The sequence below is a fragment of the Perna viridis genome, chromosome 8 (genome assembly GCF_037379345.1).
Source record: "Perna viridis isolate PV_CMFRI_1.1 ecotype Kerala chromosome 8, ASM3737934v1, whole genome shotgun sequence".
In the NCBI taxonomy this organism is placed as follows: Eukaryota; Metazoa; Mollusca; class Bivalvia; order Mytilida; family Mytilidae; genus Perna; species Perna viridis.
The window spans coordinates 7924363-7947665 of record NC_142452.1 but is presented as its reverse complement, the minus strand read 5'-3'; the positions used below and the strand labels follow the sequence as shown (position 1 = coordinate 7947665).

General features: G+C 33.8%; 2 protein-coding genes across 2 annotated transcripts in view; one reads left to right on the top strand and one right to left on the bottom strand.

Moving 5' to 3' along the window:
* LOC148609164 (uncharacterized) overlaps nt 1–4654 on the top strand; it is a 38629-nt gene extending 33975 nt beyond the window's left edge. Inside the window, exon 12 of the mRNA XM_088540779.1 lies at nt 2138–4654. Coding sequence (XP_088396905.1) covers nt 2138–2826 — 689 coding nt within the window. The 3' untranslated portion in view covers nt 2827–4654. The remainder of the gene's footprint in view (nt 1–2137) is intronic.
* LOC148609162 (uncharacterized) overlaps nt 1–23303 on the bottom strand; it is a 461126-nt gene that overhangs the window by 283205 nt on the left and 154618 nt on the right. The window lies entirely within an intron of this gene.

Here is a 23303-nt window from a genome sequence, read left to right as displayed (position 1 = left end):
ATGGTCTTATCTCAAGGACAATGGCTATATGGCGATATAACGGTTAAACACAATAATATTTAACTGCAGTTAGGATAAGACAATTTTAACGAAAAGGTATTTTTTTAAATTGGTTACTAATGATATTTTTACGATTTGATATCCTAATGCAATATTTATTGAGCACATGTTTATTTAAAAGCAATTTTTAAAGAGAGGAAGTATAGAAATGGAATTTTATATGAAAATAAGATTTTAACTTCTAGTTCGAAGAGAGTGTTCGTAATGTCCTCAAATTTTGGTTTACACTTTGAATATTTAAGATCATATTGATTTTTATTGATGAAAGAGCTTAATTTAAAGACTAGCTAAAGCAATAACTGAAATACACAAGTAAACAAAATGTCAAAAACAACAAAACAAAAACAAAAAACAAAAAAAAAACATTATGAAGGGCTGGTTAAGAAGGACCTAGTAATGATGTTGGAAGATAATAAATAATGGGATTTTTAAATTTCAATTTCAAAGGTCTGTAGTAAAATCTCAATTCTTTAGTTGTTTTTATCAATTTAGATCGAAGATCAGAATTGATACATCAGTCGCCAGAGCCTTTAGATTTGTAAAAAAAAAAAAAACTGATAGCATTTGCAATTATCTAACACTACCGCAGTAAAATAGTCCCATTAGCATACCTAATTTAAATTCAAATGCAGATAGTTAGGTCCATTTTATTGATATTTCTAATAAGTCAAATTTAATTCCATGTTATTTACGCCAATAAACAAACCAAATAAACAACTGTTACTTCGAACTTGATATGCTGATTAATTAGGATTGTACATTTGTATTAACAACGATCCAACTAAAAATGCAATCAGTCATTCACTATCGATATATTCAAGTTGTCTATTTATTTTTAGACGCATAATATAGATATAAATGAAAATCTTGTGAGGAATGCTGAAGCTGTCTTCTGATATTTCATGCAGGCCCTGGCGGATAAAGGGGGCAGTGGATCCGATTAAGAAACTTTTATAAAGAAAGTGTTCCATGCTATCATTGCCACTAATTTTTTTTGCCAAGTGTTTAATCAAAACCATCCGATTTGTCACTTACTGTATCATGTATTTATATTACAGGTATTGCAGGTAGTTACTGCATCGTGACATCGGAAACCCGGATATGACAAATGAAAATAAAATTTTGCTTGAAAACTAGGAATTTCGATAATGCATTTCTCGGGAGGGGTGTCAGTCTGTGATCTAGTGATCTTGTTTTTAAGTAATAATCATTCTATTTGGCTATTTTTGCCATGTGTAAAGATAATAGAGCTGCAGGTGCTCAAAGTGCTCCAGGGCTTTAAAAGTACATGGCTGGTGTTGTCTGCACCATACATATTTTTGAAGTTCTGACTTTGGCGTTTATATAAATGTACGTGTGTCTGGAACTAGATGCCTAAGAAACTAAGCACTTTAAATGACACGTAGGTGTCTATGCAGTCACTTTTAGCACTTGAGCTATAAAGCTATTTAACTGAGGAATGTAGCTAGTTGAGAGGGATATCTACCTAAAGACATGAATTATTGCAGTGATTGTGGCGGCTTTAGTTTTGAATTATTTGACATACAGTTTCGACCTAGAGGTCGATAAATTAAATTTCGACTTGAAAATATTTAGAAACTGGGAAAGGTCAAGCAGTAGGTTTGTAGTTCAATTACGCAGTGTTCATTCAACTAGGGGTTCCATGTAAACCAACATGGAACCTTAATATTACGCAAACTGGCGCATTGCTATGATGCATTATAAAATTGGCGTGTGCGTTTGTGTTTTATGTAATGTCCTTCGTAATCAGAATGCAATTTGACGATTATTTGAGGCGTAGAAATTCAAACGATCGATATAAATTGATTCAGTACATGAGCACTTTGATTTATTATTATTATTATCATTATCATTATTATTATTATTATTATTATTATTATTCATTGAATTATTTGTCTTATTTACGGTGTTTTGTCTGTTTAGTCTCATTGTTTTACTTCCCAATTTAAATCCAAGTTACAAAATGATGTTTATGGATATAAAGTTATTTTTAAAGTAATAAAAACAGATCGAAAGTGATGATTATTCTTAATTTTTTCAACATTTTCTTTTGAAGGTTTGATTCAAACAAAGCGATATAAAGGCGTGGTGTCAAAGGTGTATGATTGGTTGAATGGTGCCGAGAGGCGGGGTATGTCAATTGACGATGGTGAAACGCAAATATGCGATCGAGGTCGATATCAAGCATTAAATTCTGACTACGAAACTCGTGAATACAAACCCCAGCAGTTGCTGCCATATATGCTTACAGGAAATGATGTAAGAGAAAAAATAGCCACATACACCCTGACAAACACGGCGCCAATTCATGCCTCTCTTTATAACAAATGGGAGACCGCATTGTTATCAGTCAGAAAATATGCACAGGAAAAATGTGGCATTCCAGTACTACTAAATCCGGTCAGACGACAAAGGAGCAGAGTGTCACGTGACCACCCTGAAATGTATGTTGTATCTGGAGTTGTTTCCCTTGATAAGGACAAGATAGTAGGAAATGAGGTGATCGTTCCATATCTGTTCTGGTTTGCTGGATGCTGCATAAAGGGGGCTGACACGGCATCATACGCTCTGTACGCTAGAAATGTACCGGATGGAATTGTTATTTCGGCGCCAGTTGCGCAACTTGAAATTCTCTTATCTGATATTTACAATTCAACGTCAGATGACACAATAAAGATTTTCCCAGCGTATGATGATATTTGCGGAAGCATTAAAAGCGACATATCTGGACAGATCAGATTATGATACATAGGGGGATAGAATCATGTATTTTGATTATTGAATACAGTAAAAGGTCACGACATTGCTTTTTCAATATGAAATAAACCATGATTAAATATCTTACTTTGAGAAACGATGATGTTAAAAGACCTACTGAAGAATATTCACTTGAGAAAGTACTGTAAGTTAAGTAATATTACAAATATTTCATTCTATTAAACAAGGTTCATACGAGATTTTTTTTCAATCAACTAATTTGATCTTCAAACAGAGCAGCCTTTTTCATGCTCGTAGTGTCCATCGCAAATTCAGATCTCTGTGCTCCATATTTAGGTATGTTGGAATAATTGACTATGCAGATGAGAAACATTAGAATCCGCTAAGTAAAAGGGAATTGTACTAAAAAAAAATATGATGATTTTTATTATTAAACTTATAAAACTTTTACGACATTCGCAGACACGTAAGTTTGGGATTAGTCTCATTAAACACGGCGTTTTCCATTGATAACACATGTAGTTCCATTTATACGTGTATTTTTACATTCTATTATAATTTCTATTGTTTAAGTTTTTCATTGATGAATATTGTATCATGTTATATATCGTTGTACTCGCTTTTGTAACTTGAAATAGTAGCAGGTGCTATTCGTCAGTAGAATATGTATATTTGAATAGAGAAATGGGGAAGTATAATAGAACTTAGATACTGCAGAACATGCTACATGGTTTATTGGAAATATAGAATTGAAATTAGAGATTGGTAAAGGAGGGGAAAATTTTTTTCTGATTTCTAAACATCACATCCTCTCTCCAACCAATAATGATCTCCAAAAGCGACGGTTTTGCAAGAGTACTTTGTTCATGATTTTGTTCTTTTAATCTATAATGGCTTTTCAGTGCGCGAATGACTCTGAAAGTATCAAAGTCTGTAAGACTTTTACGGCATCAGTGGTGCATATTTGTCTCGTTAGCAGAATGTAGACTAAAAGCTCTCGGTAAGAAATCAGAAAGCTTTTTAACTTGGACTTTGTTAGCATGGAAAAGAAATTTCATTACACAGAGATTCCACAACTTAATTTTCTGTCGAGGGTATGTACCAAAATATATATAGTGCTTGTATGTTTTATCTTAAAAGATTTTAAAGATCAGTCACTCAGCCATTTGCGATACATAAAAAAATAAGTGTGCATACGAGAAAGGCTGTGTAGGCTGTGAAAGATTAATGTCGGCCTATACGTTGTATATCGTCCTTGACAAAGAAGGTACTAATTCTGCCTCGTTGAAATGCTGATATTAATAACCATCATACTCTTTAAATGTTTAAGTGATTCTGTATTAAAGATATTATGTCTCCTAGTGATTGCTGTGTTCATATTCGTACATAAACTTGAAGTTAAACGTCTTTATATAATTACTTTGGCAGGTTGTCCATACCTATTACTAGTCGTAGTTTAAATTTAAGATTTTAGGCGAAATTTATAGAGATAAAGTATTATTTACTATATAGATATTTTTAGAGTTTATAGGCGTAATAGCCTTTTATTTTTATTACAATGAAATCCGATTCGTTCCAGCTATTTTAAAGGCGCAAAATGCATAGCTACTGGAAACAATCGCATTCGGTATCAGCAATCGGGTACGTATGATCTGCCTTTAAGTTATGTTTGGTATCAATATATTAAATGTATTTCTTGTTATATTGGTGTTTCCATATATATTTACTCGAATTTATAAGACAAAGGTTGTGTTACATTTTGTGATACAGTTGTTGTATAACCTTGCTTATTTGTTTAGTTTGTGGTTATAAATAACGTGTGTATTACATCATTTTTAATAAAAAAAAAATCTGCTAAAAATTGCAAGTTTTCCTTTTACTGAGTAAATTTTTGTATAAAGATTCTTATCATGAAACGACTCGTTAAAAAACTGCTGCTCGCGATAAAACTATAATTGAATTGGAAATCTAACTCGAAATCAGGAACATTCCATGATAGTTGCTGATAGTTTGCTTTGTCTGTTTTTTTCCGTATTATTTCATATTTTTTAAGTATTTCTTTAACTATCTGATCAAAAAGGGACATTAGATTACCCGCATTTGAATCACAAATTTACGAGTCATCTGGAATCGAGTCGCCTCTAATGATATCTTAAACCAAAGTATATCGTGATCAATTAAATTCGAAATCATAAATATAAATCCAAAACCACAAAAAGAAATACACCAATGTGTGTGTCATTAGTTTGATTTACTTTGATTATATCGTCATATATAGCAAGCTGTGTGTTACTGTTTTAGGGAATTGATTATTTGCGAATTTAAATCAAAGTAATATTTATATTAATATTAGTAAGCTATGCTTTAAACCATCGTATCAATCTACATCAAATTCAGACACATTTAATGGTAGGTGATACAAAAAAAGTAATCAGGGGAACCAAGGTTATAGCGGTAATTAAAAGAGACAAAGACATGGAAAACAGACATACACAACAAAGAGCATAAAGTAACTAAAGTCATACAAACAAAGTAACAAAAGCAAATGAGCAACTCGGACTCCACTAAAATCTGGGAGCATGGACCAGGTGCACCGACAAGAAAGACCAACAGAATAAATTCTGCTTTTTCTGTCTACATACACCTTATTTGTACGTAAATGTAGTCCTTTCTGTGGAGAAATGTTTACTCAGGTAATAATATGCATACACCCCCAATTAAATCAACCAAATAAAGAACGTCAACTGTTACAAATTTCATAAAACAATCTATATCTAATAAGTGCATCTTCTGCAACATACAATGAGCAAAATTTCGCAGTTTAATAGAAATTCCACTGTACTGCTGCTTAAATGTCTAAACTTTACTAATTTGATACGTGTGAAAGAACAGTTCTTCGCTTAACGAATCGTAACCTTGTAATGTCCCCTTATTGCATCTATGGTCAACTTCCTATATTTTTTATCCTGATTAATTGCGAAATATAATTATATTTTCAATCGCACTTGATGAACCTTTTAATGTCAACGTATGGTTCACATGCTCTAAATGCTGAACAAGATATATAAGATTTTCATAAAGTTCAGAGGTTTATTTATCAAAGGTAAAAGGTTCATTAATGCCTGATTTTGTACCGTCACTTCCTCCAATTAGGTTCAAGGAACAAGGTTATGTTGCTACAAGACTTAAGTCATCACTACAGAAGTATTATGGTCGTCATCATGAACTTGTGGATCGTTAGAGTGTGTCCATCTGCACCATGAGAATTTTTTCAACCTGGTCCATGCTCACAGTTTTTAGTGGCGTCCGAGTTGCTTGTTTACTTTTGTTGCTTTGTACGTATTGTTTTGGTTATTTTATGTCTGTTTTCCATGTCTGGTCTTTGTCCCAGGATTACATTCGTTTGATTTGGGTCCCTTGATGACTTTTGCCAGACAAGCTGGAGAAAACGTCAAATGATTACTCTCTCATACATTTCCTCACTTATTGTGTAATGACATTCTTTTCGTTTTGTTCGTTAGTTTATTAACAAACCATCCTACATGGCATTTGGTTTATAAACCTTTTCTTGCAAGTTCGTTAAGGACACGGAACTATGTATAAGCTACAGGGACGTTCCAAACGTTAATTGTTACCTCATAAATTTCCTAATACTTTCTTTGTAAAATCAGTTTTTTTTCAAAAATTTGTTAAAATAATACTTCTCAAATGATTTTGATGAATTCATCTTTATAGAAAAAAATGTGAAATTAAACCTTTGTAGCTTGATGGGTTCTACAGTATCATTTACAAAGATGTCAGAGTGTCAAAAATAAGAACTAAACAAAAATACTCAGAAAAGAAACCCATATCTACCAAACAAAAATTGTTGGTCGTGACAAACCAAAGTACAGTTGAATCCTAACATGTCAAAGAAACAGATGTTCGATAAACATGCATAACATCAGGTAGTAGGCCTAGGCCATACATGAAAGTTTTCGAAAGAATAGAACCTCAATAAAAAAAACCCTAGTAGGTTTTGTTTAGCGTCGCCTTTTTGGCTTAACGTTTCAAGTATAGAATTGCTCACATATGTTGTAGTGGATATATAAAATAGTTCTAACCTTAAAGATCAACACTTCTCGAGCATTTGTTTAAACTGTTATTACACGAACGAACCAAGTGTAAATCTCGGATCAATACCAAGTGTTCTGTCTTCAGTTTGTAAGCTCTTGTTAAACTTTTAAACAGATGTTGTTATCTTATCTATATTTTCTATCCAATATTGATTTCCACCAGAATTGAATGTTGACGTCGCAGATCTTTGTACTTTGCTTGTCATATTGTTATGTTTAAGATGACACCAATCTTCAAAGTATCCCGTTTATTGCTGGATCTTACATATAATGGTTCAAAAGTGTAATCAAGGAAACCAAGATTCTAGAAAATCAAGGAGTAATCAAGGGAACCAAGGTTATAGCGGTAATCAAAAGAATGTAATCCAGGGACAAAGACCAGACATGGAAAACAGACATACACAACAAAGAAAACAAAGTAACTAATATCATATATACAAAGTAACAAAAGCAAATGAGCAACTCGGACTCCACTAAAAACTGGGAGCATGGACCAGGTGCACCGGTAGGGTAAGCGTCATCTGCTTTTCTAGAAACACCCACCGAGTTGCTCATAAAAAGTCAATTCCGGGGTAAACAAACAAGGAAAGGAAAACTATGACCCGTTGTGCCTTCAACTTCACTGAAACCGCTTGATGGATTATTGGAGTATTTGTATAAATGTGCATGCTACACCGCCTTCTTGCCTCTTCACAATTTCGTGGAGTTATGGGACAGACTATTTTCATTATATTTTAAACAAAAAAGACTTTGTGGACGCACTTCTCAAAAACCGTTTGATTGATTCTTTTCCTATTTTGTTTCAGATGTATTGTTATTTATTGTAGATAAGTGTACTTACTAAACCGCTTTTTGGTTTTGGTAAAATTTGTTGGAGTTATGGAATGCAGATATTTTGAAAGCTAATCCTTTAAACTAACCCTAAAATGTCTAAATCTAAACCATATTTCATTCATCCATTACTTCTAAATCTGAGTAGTAGTCACGAAGGACGGAGCGTCAGTCGACAATGTTCCAAATGAAATTTTGAAAAGTGACAAACTAACCAACATTCTTCATGAACTATATAATGTTTGTTTTTCACATGGAATAGTACCTGATATGTGGTGCCAAAGTATCATCTGTCCGATTTTAAAGAATGGAAAGGACTACCGTGATCCATTAGGATACAGAGGAATTAGTCTTATGTCAACTGTCGCTAAAGTATTTAGTCAAATAATGAATGAAAGACTTGTTAGATATCTTGAGAACAATAATCTATTGAGTGAAGAGCAAAACGGATCATGTCCGGATCATATTTATTCCTTATGTACAATTTTGCGTAATTGTGTTTCGTAGACTTTAGCAAAGCCTTCGACTCGATCAACCATACTATTTTATGGAATAAACTTTTAAGTTCAGTTATACATGGAAATATGCTCAATACTATTAGATGAAAACTGCTGTCCGCTTGTCTCCCGGGATACTCACCGATTGGTTCTCAGTTGATACAGGAGTACGCCAAGGCGATAATCTTGCTCCAACGCTCTTTGCGTTATTCATTGACTGTTTAGTACCACAAATTAACAATTTATCATGCGGCGTTCAAGTTGGAAAGGATATGATAAGCTGCTTACTTTATGCGGATGATATTGTGTTTATCTCTTATAGTCCATACGGTCTGCAACGCCAACTTGACGTCTTACATGAGTGGACAAAATTAAACTGTTTACATGTGAATATTGATAAAACAAAGATTATGCATGTTCGTAAAACAACAACTGACAGATGTGATTTCTCGTTTATGCTTGGTAATACAGCAATTGACTTCGTTGATAGATATCGCTATCTTGGTTTAACAGTCTCTGAAAATATAGACTACAACATATCTGTAAAAGAACTCTCAGTTGCGGCTAGCAGGGCACTTGGATCGTTAACCTCCAAATATCTTCATATGGGTAACATGGACTATGCTACATTCGCAAAGATATACGAAAATACTGTCATCCCCGTAATGGACTATGCGTCAGGCGTTTGGGGTTTGAAACGATATGATGTATTAGAAAGACTTCAGTATCGGGCTATTCGTACTTTCTTAGGTGTTGGGAAAACCTCACCGATTCCAGCAATAACGGGTGATATTGGATGGACTCCAGTACATAAAGTAACTAAAATACATACAAAGTAACAAAAGTAAATGAGCAACTCGGACTCCACTAAAAACTGGGAGCATGGACCAGGTGCACCGGTAGGGTAAGCGTCCTCTGCTTTTCTAGAAACCCCCGCCGAGTTGCTCATAAAAAGTCAAGTCCGGGGTAGACAAACGAGGAAAGGAATACTATGACCCGTTGAATAAATCAGTTTTCATGGCACTGGTGGATACACCATAACGATCCACGAGTTCACGATGACGACCATAAAAAGTTTCATCCCTCATAGGCAAACACTAAAATAATATCATTTTACTCTTTTCACTTTGGGAACAAGCTTCTTAAAAGTTGTTTTCCATTAATCTGCCACGGCGGGGAACATATATCTATGCGTAACTATCTTGGTTCTAAATGGTAAACGGTAGGCTGGATACGTTTTTCTTGTAAAAAACGCTCCTTTAGGTTGCCCTTGTCACTTTGGTTACATTAAAAAATCGAATAAGAACCGTGGTTCAGAATATTTATTATTAGTTTTGCTAACTATTGTGAACTTTAAGCATGTACTTCGTTAAAACTATTGAATTTTATCTGGCTTGGGTTTCTTTAAAAAAAATCAAATTGAGGTTTTTCCTAAAATCTTCCAATTTCAAGTTTGCAATTCTGCAAAATCATCCCAAGCGAACTAAAGAAAATTGAGAGTTTTTACTATGGATGCCTACGGAAGATATGCAAAATCTTTTGGCCGAACAAAATATCAAATATCAAACTGCTAAAAAAAACAATTGCAAGAACATCAACATTGCATATTTATTATATTATATTTATTATATTTCTCAGTTATTAAAGTATGTCAGATCTAGTAGCGACTATTCCGACTTCTTAAGACGCTACCGTTGTCTTTGAGACACGCGTTTGGACCAAGGTTGTAGAAACTATGTCTCACATGCTGTCTGAAAAAAAGTTTTATTTCCGATATCCATGTTTGTTTTTGTTTTTTAATTTTTTTTAACTTTCTGTTTCTGACAAACAAATTTTCTGAACTTTTTACTTGTATATTATTATTTTAACTTGATGCACCTTATCCACTAAGTTTAAGACTTTTTAAACTGTTGGCTTGGATTTACATATAATCGTGCTTTACAATGTGAAAGCAGAGAAACCGTACGATCGTATACAGAAAACAAAAGGGTAAAGGTAATTTATACCAAACTTTTTGAGAAAACGAAAATTTGAAGGTTATTCTTATTACGCAATGCGTATTAACATTTCTGGGAAAGACTTTGAAAAGGTAGAAAATGACGAATATTTCTGGCCTGACGGCGGCTATTGGCGCCAATATGATCCTTATAGCAAAACAAACTGGTCATGATTATCATGAAAATAAAAACAGTTGAATTCATTCAAACATTTTTTTTTACGTTTCGGATATTATGCTGGAGTATGAGGGGTGCTATGTATGGCACCATTTATTGCAGAATTCTGATATATTCACACTAGTTATGTGATACAAGTATGAGTTTTTTTGTTGACAAATTTTGCTGAAGATTTTGATGTACCACATGGTACAAGTAAAGCATTTATTAACAATAGAAAGGGTCAGATGGTTCTACACTGTTGATAAGAAAATCATTAGCGTTCAGAGTTTTGAAAAAAAAAAGTTAAATTGAGTGAGTTTGTTTTGTTTGTTTGTTGGGGTTTAACGTCCGAGCAGCAATATTTCAGCTATATTCAGACGATGAACATGAAATTGATGATAAAATGAACATGAAATGATGATGAAATGAAAAAGAAATGGGACACAAGGACAAATTTTGATTGCCACAGGAAATAGGGAGAGGTGGGTAGGGTCGGGCAATTTAGCCTCCTGTGGCGGAGCCTTATGGTTCCTACTCCGGGAGAATACCACAGTAGGGTTCTTTAACGTGCGAGGAACGTGGCACCTTTCCCAACACGGTGCACCACTATGGTTTGCGGTCAGGTTTTCCGTATTATAGCCTGACAACCCCAGCATGTAACACGCCAGGGGTACCCCATTCAACCACCTGGGGCACACATCCCAGTTGCTCTGTGGGCAAAGCGCCCTAGCCCCCGGCTAGGGTTCTGAGCACTATTTAGTCGCCTTTTACACGGGTCGATATATTGAGTGAGAGAATGTGCTATGTTGTATTCAAATCTAAGAGTTGTCAAGACATGTATTCTATGTGCCCTTCTCCAGTCTACAATCATTCTCATGATGAATTTGTTCAATGTTTAGATTTATTATCATGTTATTATGATGGAATGAATGAAGAGTGTGTTACAATTGTTGGAGGTGATTTTAATATAGTTATCACAGGCTTCAAATAAAAAAAAAATAAGTCTTTAAAACAATTTTTGAATAGCAGAAATTTACAAGTAGCACAGATGTTATCAATTAGAAAAGATACAAACTTTACTTTTAGAAATATACATAAGACACAAAGGTCAATCATGATGAATTACTGTTGCATCCCCGAATTTTTATTTAGCAGTGTATCATTCATAGAAATCAAGGATGATTATATTCATACTCTAATCATTTTTCTATATGTATGAATATTGATTTTGATTTGATATGTGACACATCATAATTAAGCTCTATCGGAATGTTCTGAAATGGTCAAGGGCAGACAACTTTGAAAATTAAAATGTTTCAAACAAAAGTTGACCGATATTGAAAAATATAACAATTAAATCACAAATGTTTTGCATATATCAGCAAACTCATATATTCCTTTTGGTAAATTTCGACCTTATTTGAAACCGTATTGGAAATGAAATAAGCTCGATTTGTATCTTATGATCAACGAAATCACGGCAAAGATGGTTGGCAAACGGAAGACCGAGAGTCAGTACTGATCACTCTTACAAAAATTATAAAGAGAAAAAACGAGAATTTAAAAAAAAAGAAAACGACATGTTGAGAAAAAAGGTGGCTAGATGAAAAATACGATGATATTCATAAAGCAGCCAAAACGGACATAGAAAAGTTACAAAGCAGTGCGTAAAGCAAAGAAATTAATAAGTCGTCAAACAAACTCACTTTCAAGTTCGACCCCCGGTAGTATCTGTGAATTATAAGGAACTTACTTCGAAGAACTAAATGCAGATCAGGTTGAACCCAGTTTCAATAATAATTTTATAATCATAGTACACAAAGTGTGAAATGTATGTGTTTGCTGACGAAGTGCGAGGTACTGACAGTGTTTTGGGATTGAAACAATCTATAAACCTAGAAGAAATTGAGAATCAAGTTCAAACTCTTCAGACCGAACAATCTTCTGGACAAGATAAAATTAGAGACGAGCACATAATAACCGGGGGAAAAAATTGAAAGTTTTGTGCTTGTTGTACAGTGTTATCTTAGAACATGAATATTTATCGCTGTCTTATCGCCGTGGGTTTATAATTCCAGTTAACACAGGAATCAATAAGGTAAAGACGGATCCGAATAGTTATCGTGCCGTAACATTAACATCTGCCCTAAGAAAACTATTTGATTAATTTCTACTTGCTCGTATTAAACGTTTCTTGAAACTAGTAGCAATGTGATTCCACACTCTTTATATTTGGCTTTGTGAAAGACTATGGGTCTATTTTTTACAATTTATACACTTACAGAGTAATATATTATGTTGAAGGGAACTCTGTCGTGTACGCAGCATTTTAAGACAACGAGAAAGCGTTTGATCGAGTGTAGCAAGACGGACTACTATATAAACTGGATGACATAGGTATCAGAGTAAAGTCGTGGAATCTTATTATCGCGTCATACAAAACAGCAACTGCTCATGTATAATATAATGGTGTAACGAGTGAAGTCTTTTGTATAGAGCAAGATGTAGAACAATGGCGAGTTCTGTCAGCCTGGCTACGCTGTTTTCATTAATGAGCTAATTTATGAATTATTATCTACAAATTAAATACTTTTAGTTGGAACTTCGCTTATTCTGTCAATTATTTAAGTTGATGACAATACTATTTAGTCCTTCGGTAAAAGGTATTCAGACATTATTAGATGTAGTTCATGCTTATGGCGGCTCCGTGCGAGTTCGGGTGTCAAAAGAATAGGCCCACAGCAGCGCTAAGCTTGTCGTAAAAGGCGACTAAATAGTGCTTAGAACCCTGGCCGGGGGCCAGGGCGCTTAGCCCACAGAGCAACTGGGTTGTGTGTCCCAGGTGATGGAATGGGGTCGTCAGGCCATAATACGGAAAACCTGACCGGAAACCATAGTGGTACAACGTGATGGGAAAGATGTCACGTTCTTCGCACGTTAAAGAATACTTCTGTGGTATTCTCCCGTAGGAAGTAGGAACCATTGGGTTCCGCCACAGTAGGCTAAATTGCCCGACCCTACCCACCTCTCCCTATTTCCAGTGGCAATCAAGATTGTCGACTCCTTTGTCCTTTGTACCACCCCATTTTTCATTTCATCATCATTATTTCATGTTCATTTTATCACCAATTTCATGTTCATCGCCTGAATATAGCTGAAATATTGCTTTAAAATCTGATTTTCATCGGAAATGCTTGTACCATGACAGGACCATTACGGTGGTTTCTAACTCTCCGATTTTGTGTTGATATTGCCATTCATTATCATGACATATCATTTTGATTTTTCCTTTTGACTGTTAGCTAGAATTTTGGGGTTCAGAATTTTTTGTTATTACCCTCCATTGATGCATTAAGTTAAGTTCTTTCTAGTCACTGTTTAAGCTGATTATGAGTTCAGTATCTATAGTACACAACGTTTGATTATTAAGGTTTTATTTCGTAATTAATAATGTTATAATATAATGTATCAAGGATGTAGCCAGGGGGTATGACGAGTGCGATCGCACCCCCCCCCTTTTGAGACAAAACAAACGACTTTAATTTACACCTTAGCCTGTAATTTAAGAGAAATCATACCAGATAACCAAGTAAAATCGCTTATCAGTGATCAGTTCGCACCCCGATTCAGAAAACCTGGCCACGGCCCTGTGTATGATTTGAACCAAAAGAAGTTCATTTACATGTATCAACGGATTCATTCATTTAAAGATCCTTATATATTTAACCTGTCTTTTAAACACATTTAAATATAGCTGGCTTAGTCGTGGGGATACTTCGCTCCGACCTTTTGGTTAGAATGTACACTGTCTACCCATCTGCCTCTGGCTGACGTGTTGACTTTGTCGTCTGTCTCCTAACGCAACCCAGCACATTATTTTTTACATCTTGAATATTTTGTTTTCTTGTCATCATTTCACTATACTTGCTTAGAATTGACTCTGTCGTAGCTTATTGTGGTTCAAATCTCTACCGTGATATGTTTGAAATTTTTACGTTTTTTAACTTGTTTTTATAGTTTTTTTCATTCTTTGCATGAAGAGATTATTTGATTTTTTTTTTTCAAACTGAAACACAAGACTTTTAAGTAAAATATCAGTAAAAATTAGTTCTTCCTCTTGAACCATTCTGACGTCTCGTATAGCATTTAATTATATATATATATAATTAAATGCTATACAAGCCTTGTAACAAGGTAGATCGATAACGTATCTATTTATAGAACATATTAATTCTACGATATATATATTTGTATAGCATTTAATTAGATATTTAACGTCGAAAAGCCATGACGGTCTCAGTATCGTATTAATTTTCCCATAGACTTCTATAGTGAAGTGCATATTTTTAGGATTTTTTAAAAAATATGTAAATTGATTCAATAAAACTTTCACTTATGTAGCATTTCTAAGGACATGTGAAAAGTAATTTCCCGCAAAGAAAATAGGGTGAGTCCACGAAGATCGGACAGAAAAGTAGTCTTGAACTATAAATAGCCATTTTCCTTACTTTCACTTTCGTTTTACACTCACCGAACCAACCTTTTCAGTGGAACATTTTTATGATATTATGTTAGATTTTCTCTTAAAAAAGTTCTTCATCTTCCAGTGTGATGTTTGCTCTATTTTATAAGTCATTGTTCATATCTTTTGACAAAACATTAGTTTGTAGAGAGGAAAAAAGAAAATGCACTATATTTTTATAGCATCCATGTTTTGACGTACACCTGCTCAGGGATATGCAATACGATACTGGTACCTGACCGGCATAGCAGAGGGGATACTTTGCTCAGTCCCTTTCTTGGCAGAGTGTATATTGGTACTGTAAGCGGTTTACAGTTACTGTATACCAGTTCCCCTAGTGCAATCTGGTCTTTAGGATTTCATAAAAATATGACAGAACAAAAAGTACGTCACATAGGATACTTAACAAATGGTTCTTCGTAACTTGTACGTGAACGTTACAATGTTAAAGTATAGATACAAACCTCGATTTACCATATATGATTCTGAAGGCCTTTTTGTCGATGTTTGTTCATTTTCTTTCTTAAAATCTAAGTTTTCTTAATTTTTTTAAATGTGACCCTTGAAAATGAAAAACAAAAATATTAAGTTTGTTTTCCACACTATGATGAAGAACGATGACTAATAAATAAGTTTGAAAAATACCGAAAGGATTATTTCTTCATGTTTTATCAGAATCGTCAAATATTGTTTATTATCTAATGTTAGATATGACAACAAAAAATATTCACACGAAATTTATTGTGTGCAATTTATTTTTTATTTCCATATGTTATTGCTAATTTTGAGTTCAGCCTTTTAAGAGTAAGTTGATAAATTTGTAAATAAAATTGAACAAGGCACGCTCGTTGAAAACACGAAAACAATATTGAAATAAAACAGCAGTCATTTCCAAATGTAAGTAGGAAAAGATGACGTCATTGTGCGTCTGTAATTTTGTTTTTCCATCTGAATGCCTTATTGGGTTTCCAGATGTATAACCTGTTGTTGACCAGAGGTACCATCTTCTAGTCTGCAACTCTCCTAAAAGACATTCTCTTAAACTGCTATTTATCAATAAAGGTATCAATTTTGCTAGTTTATTAAGGGACTCTATTGTAACTGAAGCTATACCTGCTTATTTTGAAAATCTAGACCTCTCAACACTTCCTATAACACACCTACTAGAAATATTATTTTTGATTACACTTCTATCTCTACTAATACAGACATCTTGATTTTTAATCTTGACAATGCAAAATTTTTCAGTTTTATTTTTTTTCGAGTTTGACAAAACGTCAATGGTACATGACACGCACGAAAAAAAAAGAAAGCACTTCGTAAAATACAATCAACAAGAAATTAAATGCTGAATATTAAGATGAAAACTCTTATAGTATAGGTATAATGTTGAGAAAATAAAAACTACGAAATCCAACTTAACAACATGACATATAATACATTTTGTACCAGTAAGTGAATACCATAAATGCATGTAATGAAAATGATAAATAACTAGACATTGCCTCTAACGGGACTAATACCCACGAGCTTGTTGAACCCTATAAATGTTGGGGGACAATGTGGACATACTTCATATTGGACAGTTTTTATGGGATAGACTAAGCACTTTTGACCACACAATTTTGCTGCCATTTCTTAAACTGTGACCCAGCTCAAAACAGAAATCAGTACTATAATTTTTATTGACAACACAATAAAAGAATATGAATGCAAGTTAACTTTAAACATTAATTCCTGAAAATCATGCACGCCTCCATATGGTAATCTAAATTGAGTTTCAATGAAATCCTTCAAGTCGATGAGAAGGAGTTGCGCATCAGATCAAGATTCGCTGAAAACGCATAAGCCAAACAGCCGTCATTTCTACCATTTTTGCCCAAACATAAATTCCTGACGGTATGCTCATCCCAATGTGGAAATTTAAAACTTCATCAAGTTTCATAACAATCCTACAAGTCATTGAGCAGAAGTTGCGGACAACCCGTGAGACCAAATCTTGTTTTAAAAACGGATAAGTCCATCAGCCGTCAATTCTACAATTTTTTCAAAAACAAAAATTTCCACAATATGCACATCTCCATGTGGTTATAATACATCCCACAAAGTTTCATATAACAATGCTGCTATAAAATAGCTCAGACAGACTGACAGACGGGTTGAAACCTATTTGCGTAGGTACATTAAGAGAGTCCAGTGTAAAAAAGGAAGGATCAGTCCCAGTCAAGCACCTGCAAAAATAGGCAAAAATTCAAGCCACATCGCCTTTACTGTGTTTTGAAAGCAAGTTTTTATACCCCGGCAAACGAAGTTTGGCGTGTGTAATAGGTCTGTCCATACTATTTCATAAGCAGCTATACTGAAACTGTTTACAGTATGTAACTGTCAGGAGTTTACATAAATTTACATAAAATCTAGAAAGCGCTATTATGTACTTCAGGTTCCGGGGAATTTACTAGTAAAGTCCTAAATTTTATATAAGATAGTTCTCACAAGCAAAGAAATGTATCATTAAGGTAGAGTATTCATTTAAAATCTACCAAGTAAAACCTGTGTTATATAATTCAGGTTCCGGGGTATTCAATAAAGTCCTTATCCTTATATTAAATAATTTCCCACAAAACAAAATACAAAAATGTATCATAAAAGTGAAAAATTCAGTTGAAATCTTCAAAGCGGAACCAGTATTATATAATTCAGAAACCGGGGATATTCAATAAGGCCCTAATTCTTCCAATAGATAAGTTCCCACAAGCGAAAAAAAGTGTATTCTTAAGGTCGAGTATTCAAAGCGGCACCTGAATTATAATTTAGGTTCCGGGGTACACAATGTTAATTACTGGTTTCCACAAACAACAAAATATCACAAGGGTGGAAAATTCATTGTTGTTACAGCACTCTTAAAATTTCGTAACGGTATCGTCTGCATACAAGAACTTGATAAAGTATAATGTGGGGGCGGGGGGGGGGGTAAACCATTATAACTTTGAACACTTTGCACATGGTATCATCCCCGAATTACATCTTAAACATTACTTTTTGAAGAGGCTACACAATAGGTCTAGTGAATAGAGGGCACCTCGGTTGGTATGGCATGTACGGGGACCCAAAGTGTCAATAATGGGATATATGGAGGTAAACCATTATAACTGAACACTTTGTGCAAGTGTCATCCCCGAATTAGGGAAAACATATTCATCTTAAACGTCGCCTTTGGAAGGGGCTACTCGATAGGTATAGTGAATAGAGGATACCTCGGTTGGTATGGCATGTACCGGGGACCCAAAATGTCAACCCCTAAAAAACTACTGTATGGAATTTCATGAATTTTTCACATTATTCTCTATCTCATAATGCTTTTGTGGCATCTTATTTTCCCCATCCGAATTACATATGTGGTTTCCCTTGCCATTTCTAGGGAGAGGAGTGGAGGTATCAACAAGTGAGGGTTGGTCAGTTTTTATTGTGTATGAGTTTATCTTTGTTGTTTTAACATTCAGGCCATGTCCTTGGATTTTAGGGTATTTGAATTATAGCACTGTTGACACTTCCATATTTTTTGCAGATATTCTAAATTACAGAAAATCTCAATAACAATGCATCAAATTGCTGAAATATTTTTTTTTTTTTGTGTCAGTGCGTCTGTTGTTGTGTCATAATAGATTTGTAGGGTGACTTAGTTAGAAATAATTGAATAAGGCTTGTCAAGGGGGACCTATTTTTTGGGAGAGGGACTTAGTTTGAAATAGTTGATGAAGCCTTTTCTAAAGGGGACCAAATTCTTTGGGGGGATTTGATATGAAATAGTTGATAAATGCTTCTTAAAGGGGGACACTCCTTTTGGAGGAAGTCTTGGTTATAACTGATTGATTTATGCTTGTTGATTTTTTTTTTACTTCACTGCACCGCTGCTCTAAAGTGTATATATCATTTTTAATTAGTATCAACAAGAAGTAACAAAGCGTCAACAATTGAATCATTAAAATACCTCAAATCAAAGTACAATGCTTGAACATGAAAACAAAAAAGAAAAATGATCTACATATAAAATGAAGATGTGTAAGATGCCTTGAATTGTGCTAAATTACCTGGATTACATAATTTTGACATTTTCACAAAATGAATATTTTTGAATTTGGACTTAGAGCTTCTGTTAGGACTGGAAACTTTTTCTAAAAATTCGAAAATGACCCATCTGGTGGATTACGGGTGTAAATGTATGATTCTTCCAGTTGTAGGCTGTTTAATACAAAAAATCAGCTCAAAATCTGTATTAATATATGGTAAAAAGTTCGAAAAAATGTTGGTTACAGAATGGTAGTGATGGTATTAGATTACTGCTCAGGGTTTTATATGGCATAGTTTTGACATGCATTGAGTCTTTACCAGAAATTAAGGTGAATTCATTTTGTCTGTACTGTTCAATAAGCCATTTTGATATTGTCTTCTGTTCCTTTAAAACAACTAGTCTTCCATAAAAATCTAGAAATTGTCTTCCACCACACAGCTTTATTGTACCTAGTTATCTTTTTTTCAAGCAGATAAAAGCAGATAAAACAGATTTTGACTTACTGCACTTTTAGTGGCTGTACTTTTTCATTGACATATTTAAGATCATTTCATTTGTTTTTGTTTCAATTAAATTTATTCACAGTGCCCCCTCTTTCCAATAACATCTAGATTTGTCTTTTTAATGTCTTAGGTACTGATCTTTTCTTTCTCAAAAGATCAAATTAAGATGGAAACAGCATTCATTCCCTTTACTTGAATTTCTGGATTTTTTAGGGTTTTGTTTTCCACATGAATTCTTATGAGTTAGGTCAGTTTTCAAGAAAAAAAAACATTTTAATGTGATTGGTAAAGTTAATTTATTTGAATGTTCTTTTTTATAATGAAATAGCTGCACAAAATACTTTTAGAAGCCTTTACTTTAAAATATATTCAGAAAGATGTATAGGTACATTTGTAAATTAAGTGTAACTTTACACCTGTGTGAATTGTATATAGATCTGGTAGACCTATCTTCCTTTACAACAGTGTAGTACATTTACAACAGTGTGGTACATTTACAACAGTGTGGTACATTTACAACAGTGTAGTACATTTACATATTGTATAGTAATTATATGTCAGATCAGGTAATTGTATTTTGCTATACATGTATTACATTCTGTATATTTTACATGCTTTATCATGTTAACTACTTGTCTTAGCAATAAAAATTATGTGATTGTGTATTTTTTTTCACTCTTTTTAACTATAAATTTTAAAAAATCACAAACAAGTTCTTTCTCAATAATTGTTATTTTCAAAAAATCTTGTATCTAAAATTTCACAGAACAGAAAGTGAATTTGTTCTTTGGTTTCAAATATCGAAAAACCTTCTTTCACTTAAATCGGACTTGATTTTTGGTTGCGTTTATATGCCACCAGAGAATTCGAAATATTCAAATGCCGAAGCTTCCTTAGAAGTCGAAAACGGGTTGATTACTTTGTCAAATTCTGTAAAATCTTATGTAACGTTAGTGGGTGATTTCTATGGAAGTCTATTTCTGTCATCAAGATATATAAAAGTCCCGAAAAATTATCTCGAAAAGTCGTGATAATTTGGGTATTTTGTCGACATAAATGACAATTTTATCTGAAAAAGTCGCGATAATTTTTCGCAATAGTTCAGATAATTTTGCCGACCGTTCGATATAATTACATGAATTATCGCGACTTTAAGGGAACCGACGACAACTTGTGCCTTTGACATACAATATTTTCACGATAAATTATGACAACTTTATACTAATGCTATAAAAATATTGCCATTCTCATTGCTTTACAGTTAAAACTATTCACTCATTAGTTACTCCGATTTTGATATATGGTTAAGAAATATGGGGTTTTGAAAATACAGATAGTCTTGAGAAATTACACCTTCGGTTTTGTAAAAAAACATTTTGAAGATTAGGAATATCACCCCAAATTACATGATCTATGGTGAACCAGGCAGATCTCCAATGGAAATAATAATTAAAAGCAGACTTACATACACCAGTGATCAGTGACTCAAGTAACTACAGAATAATCAAGGCAAACCCCAACTTCTTAATGCAGATGTACAACAGCTATTAATTTCCGAACTTGTTAGGACATATCATCTTATGGTGAAGGAAATCTACTACATAAACATACAAGCCTGTAATGGATTGAATCCCCATTATTTTCGTCTGCTGTCTTCTCACATCAGAGTTGCCTTCATGTCATTATACCCCCATAGCCTAACACGCGACTTGCATGGGTTTTATAGTTTTTATACAACCACAAAATGTATAGTTTGACCCCAGGGTCAATAGTTTGATGGGAGCAAAATATCATATGACATTGTATTTGACATCATGTGAACAAACTGGCATTGGTTAAGGCAGGGATTTCAAGCATTTCCCTGCTTTGTACATGTACTAGACTAAACAGGATTTTTAATATCAACAAACCTCTGGAAGGCATGCTTATGTCATCCAATCAGCTACACTATTCTGAATCCCAGTCAACCAGTTGTCAATATTATTTTCATCAATATGTTGCTGCCTTAGTGCAGAAGCTATAAAGATGTAAAGTCCTTAACTATGTACTAACCCATGATTGAGACAACCTATAAGTCTCGCACTATAGAAAAGAAGAGGTGCCGGTGGTTTAGATTTTATTGGATATTGTGATCTTGATTTTTTTAGTTTCTGTGAGTATTAGTTAGTTCCCTACCGGCTTTAACTGAAGTGGAATGTAGATTTGTACTCCATCCGCATGTCAGTCCAGAAAAAAAAATGAAGTTTTCCGCACTTTCTTTCTAAATGCTTGAAGATATTGAAATGATTTTTGGTATATGAGGGCACGAGGCCACAATTAATTTTCAAGTGCAATAAAGCCCTTCTAAAATGTCCATTCTATTTTTAAATGCAATATTTTTGTGATTTTTTTTTACATTGAATACGTCATATTATGTGTATTTGATGCAATGAAGTTCAATTTACTCAAGTTCTAGCTGCTTTAAGGCAAAAAATTGTATTGTTATATGTGCGGCCATGGTCAAAGCACTTTGAGACCAGTCATAGGGGTACACAAATGAAAATTCAAATTATGATGCTGATAGTGACTTAAATTGATAAAGTTCACACTAAGTGGTCTACACATATAACATGTACATTAAAAACAATAACAAAATCTGTTATCAATATTAAGCTTGTACAAAGCTTGTTTAAGTGTGGTTGTGTCTGATACTCAAAGTTAGACTTTATTTGGGCTTTGAATGATAAAAAAAACTGAAACAAATGTAAAATAATGTTAGGTTCTAAGCTTGCAGACGGTCAGATGCATTTTTTCACTCCTCTACAAAACTCGTCTTTCCTGAAACCTTACAGTGGGTACTCTAAAATTAGATGTTATATTTTAGGTATAATGTCAATGGAATGAATATATGAGGTATTTTTTTTACACTATCAATATTTTTTACTAGCAAATACAAAAGATTCAGAGCAATAAAAACATATATGTGATTTTATAGATCCAAATTTGAAAGACAAGACTGAGAAAACCCCTGATTTTCCCATATTGCATTACCTGGGTAAAAAAATAGAAAAAAGTAGAAAGTTTTTCACTAAACTGTCAGATTTCTGTCGAAATCTTGTTCAAAGAGTATGTTTTTTTGTTGATTTGATGTTCCTAGTGTTTAGTTAGAGGAGAAAAACTCAAAGCTGTGCAAATGACCCTTTTGTCCTAACGGTGGGCTAGTCGAGGAGCATGCGTAGAGCATGCTTCATAAACACTTCAGTAAGGAAAATTCTTTTGTTCTACCCAAGCCCTACTTCAGGGAAGTGTATATTGAGCATGCTCACCAACTTACCACAAAAGGGTATATATTCTGCATTGGTCGATATTTCATACCTAGCACCCTAGCAAAAGTGCAATTTCAATGGAAAATCCCATAGAAACCAGTCCTACGACGTTATACATTTGTGCCAATTTTAGAAATTTTCACTATTTCATATGCGTCACATGGTTTTATTTCATTTTCGTCGAAGACTAATTATTTTATTTGCGCTTTTCCCCCAGGTAACCCTATAAAGTTTTGTGTAGATAGTTTTAGCATCCGATGTAGAGCCAGGGACTGTATAATACTAGTAATACAAAGTACTTAGTAGAATAAAATACAAAAAATACCAATCATATATGTTGCCAATTTCGAGATGCTGTATAAAAAAGTTTAATCTGTACAGACCCCCAAATGAAACACACCCAACATGCAAATCGTGAAAACTGTAATATAGCAATAATTGTGTGTCATATAAGCCTCTCCTTTATCATCTACAATGTATAAAATAATTCGTCTAAATAACCAAGA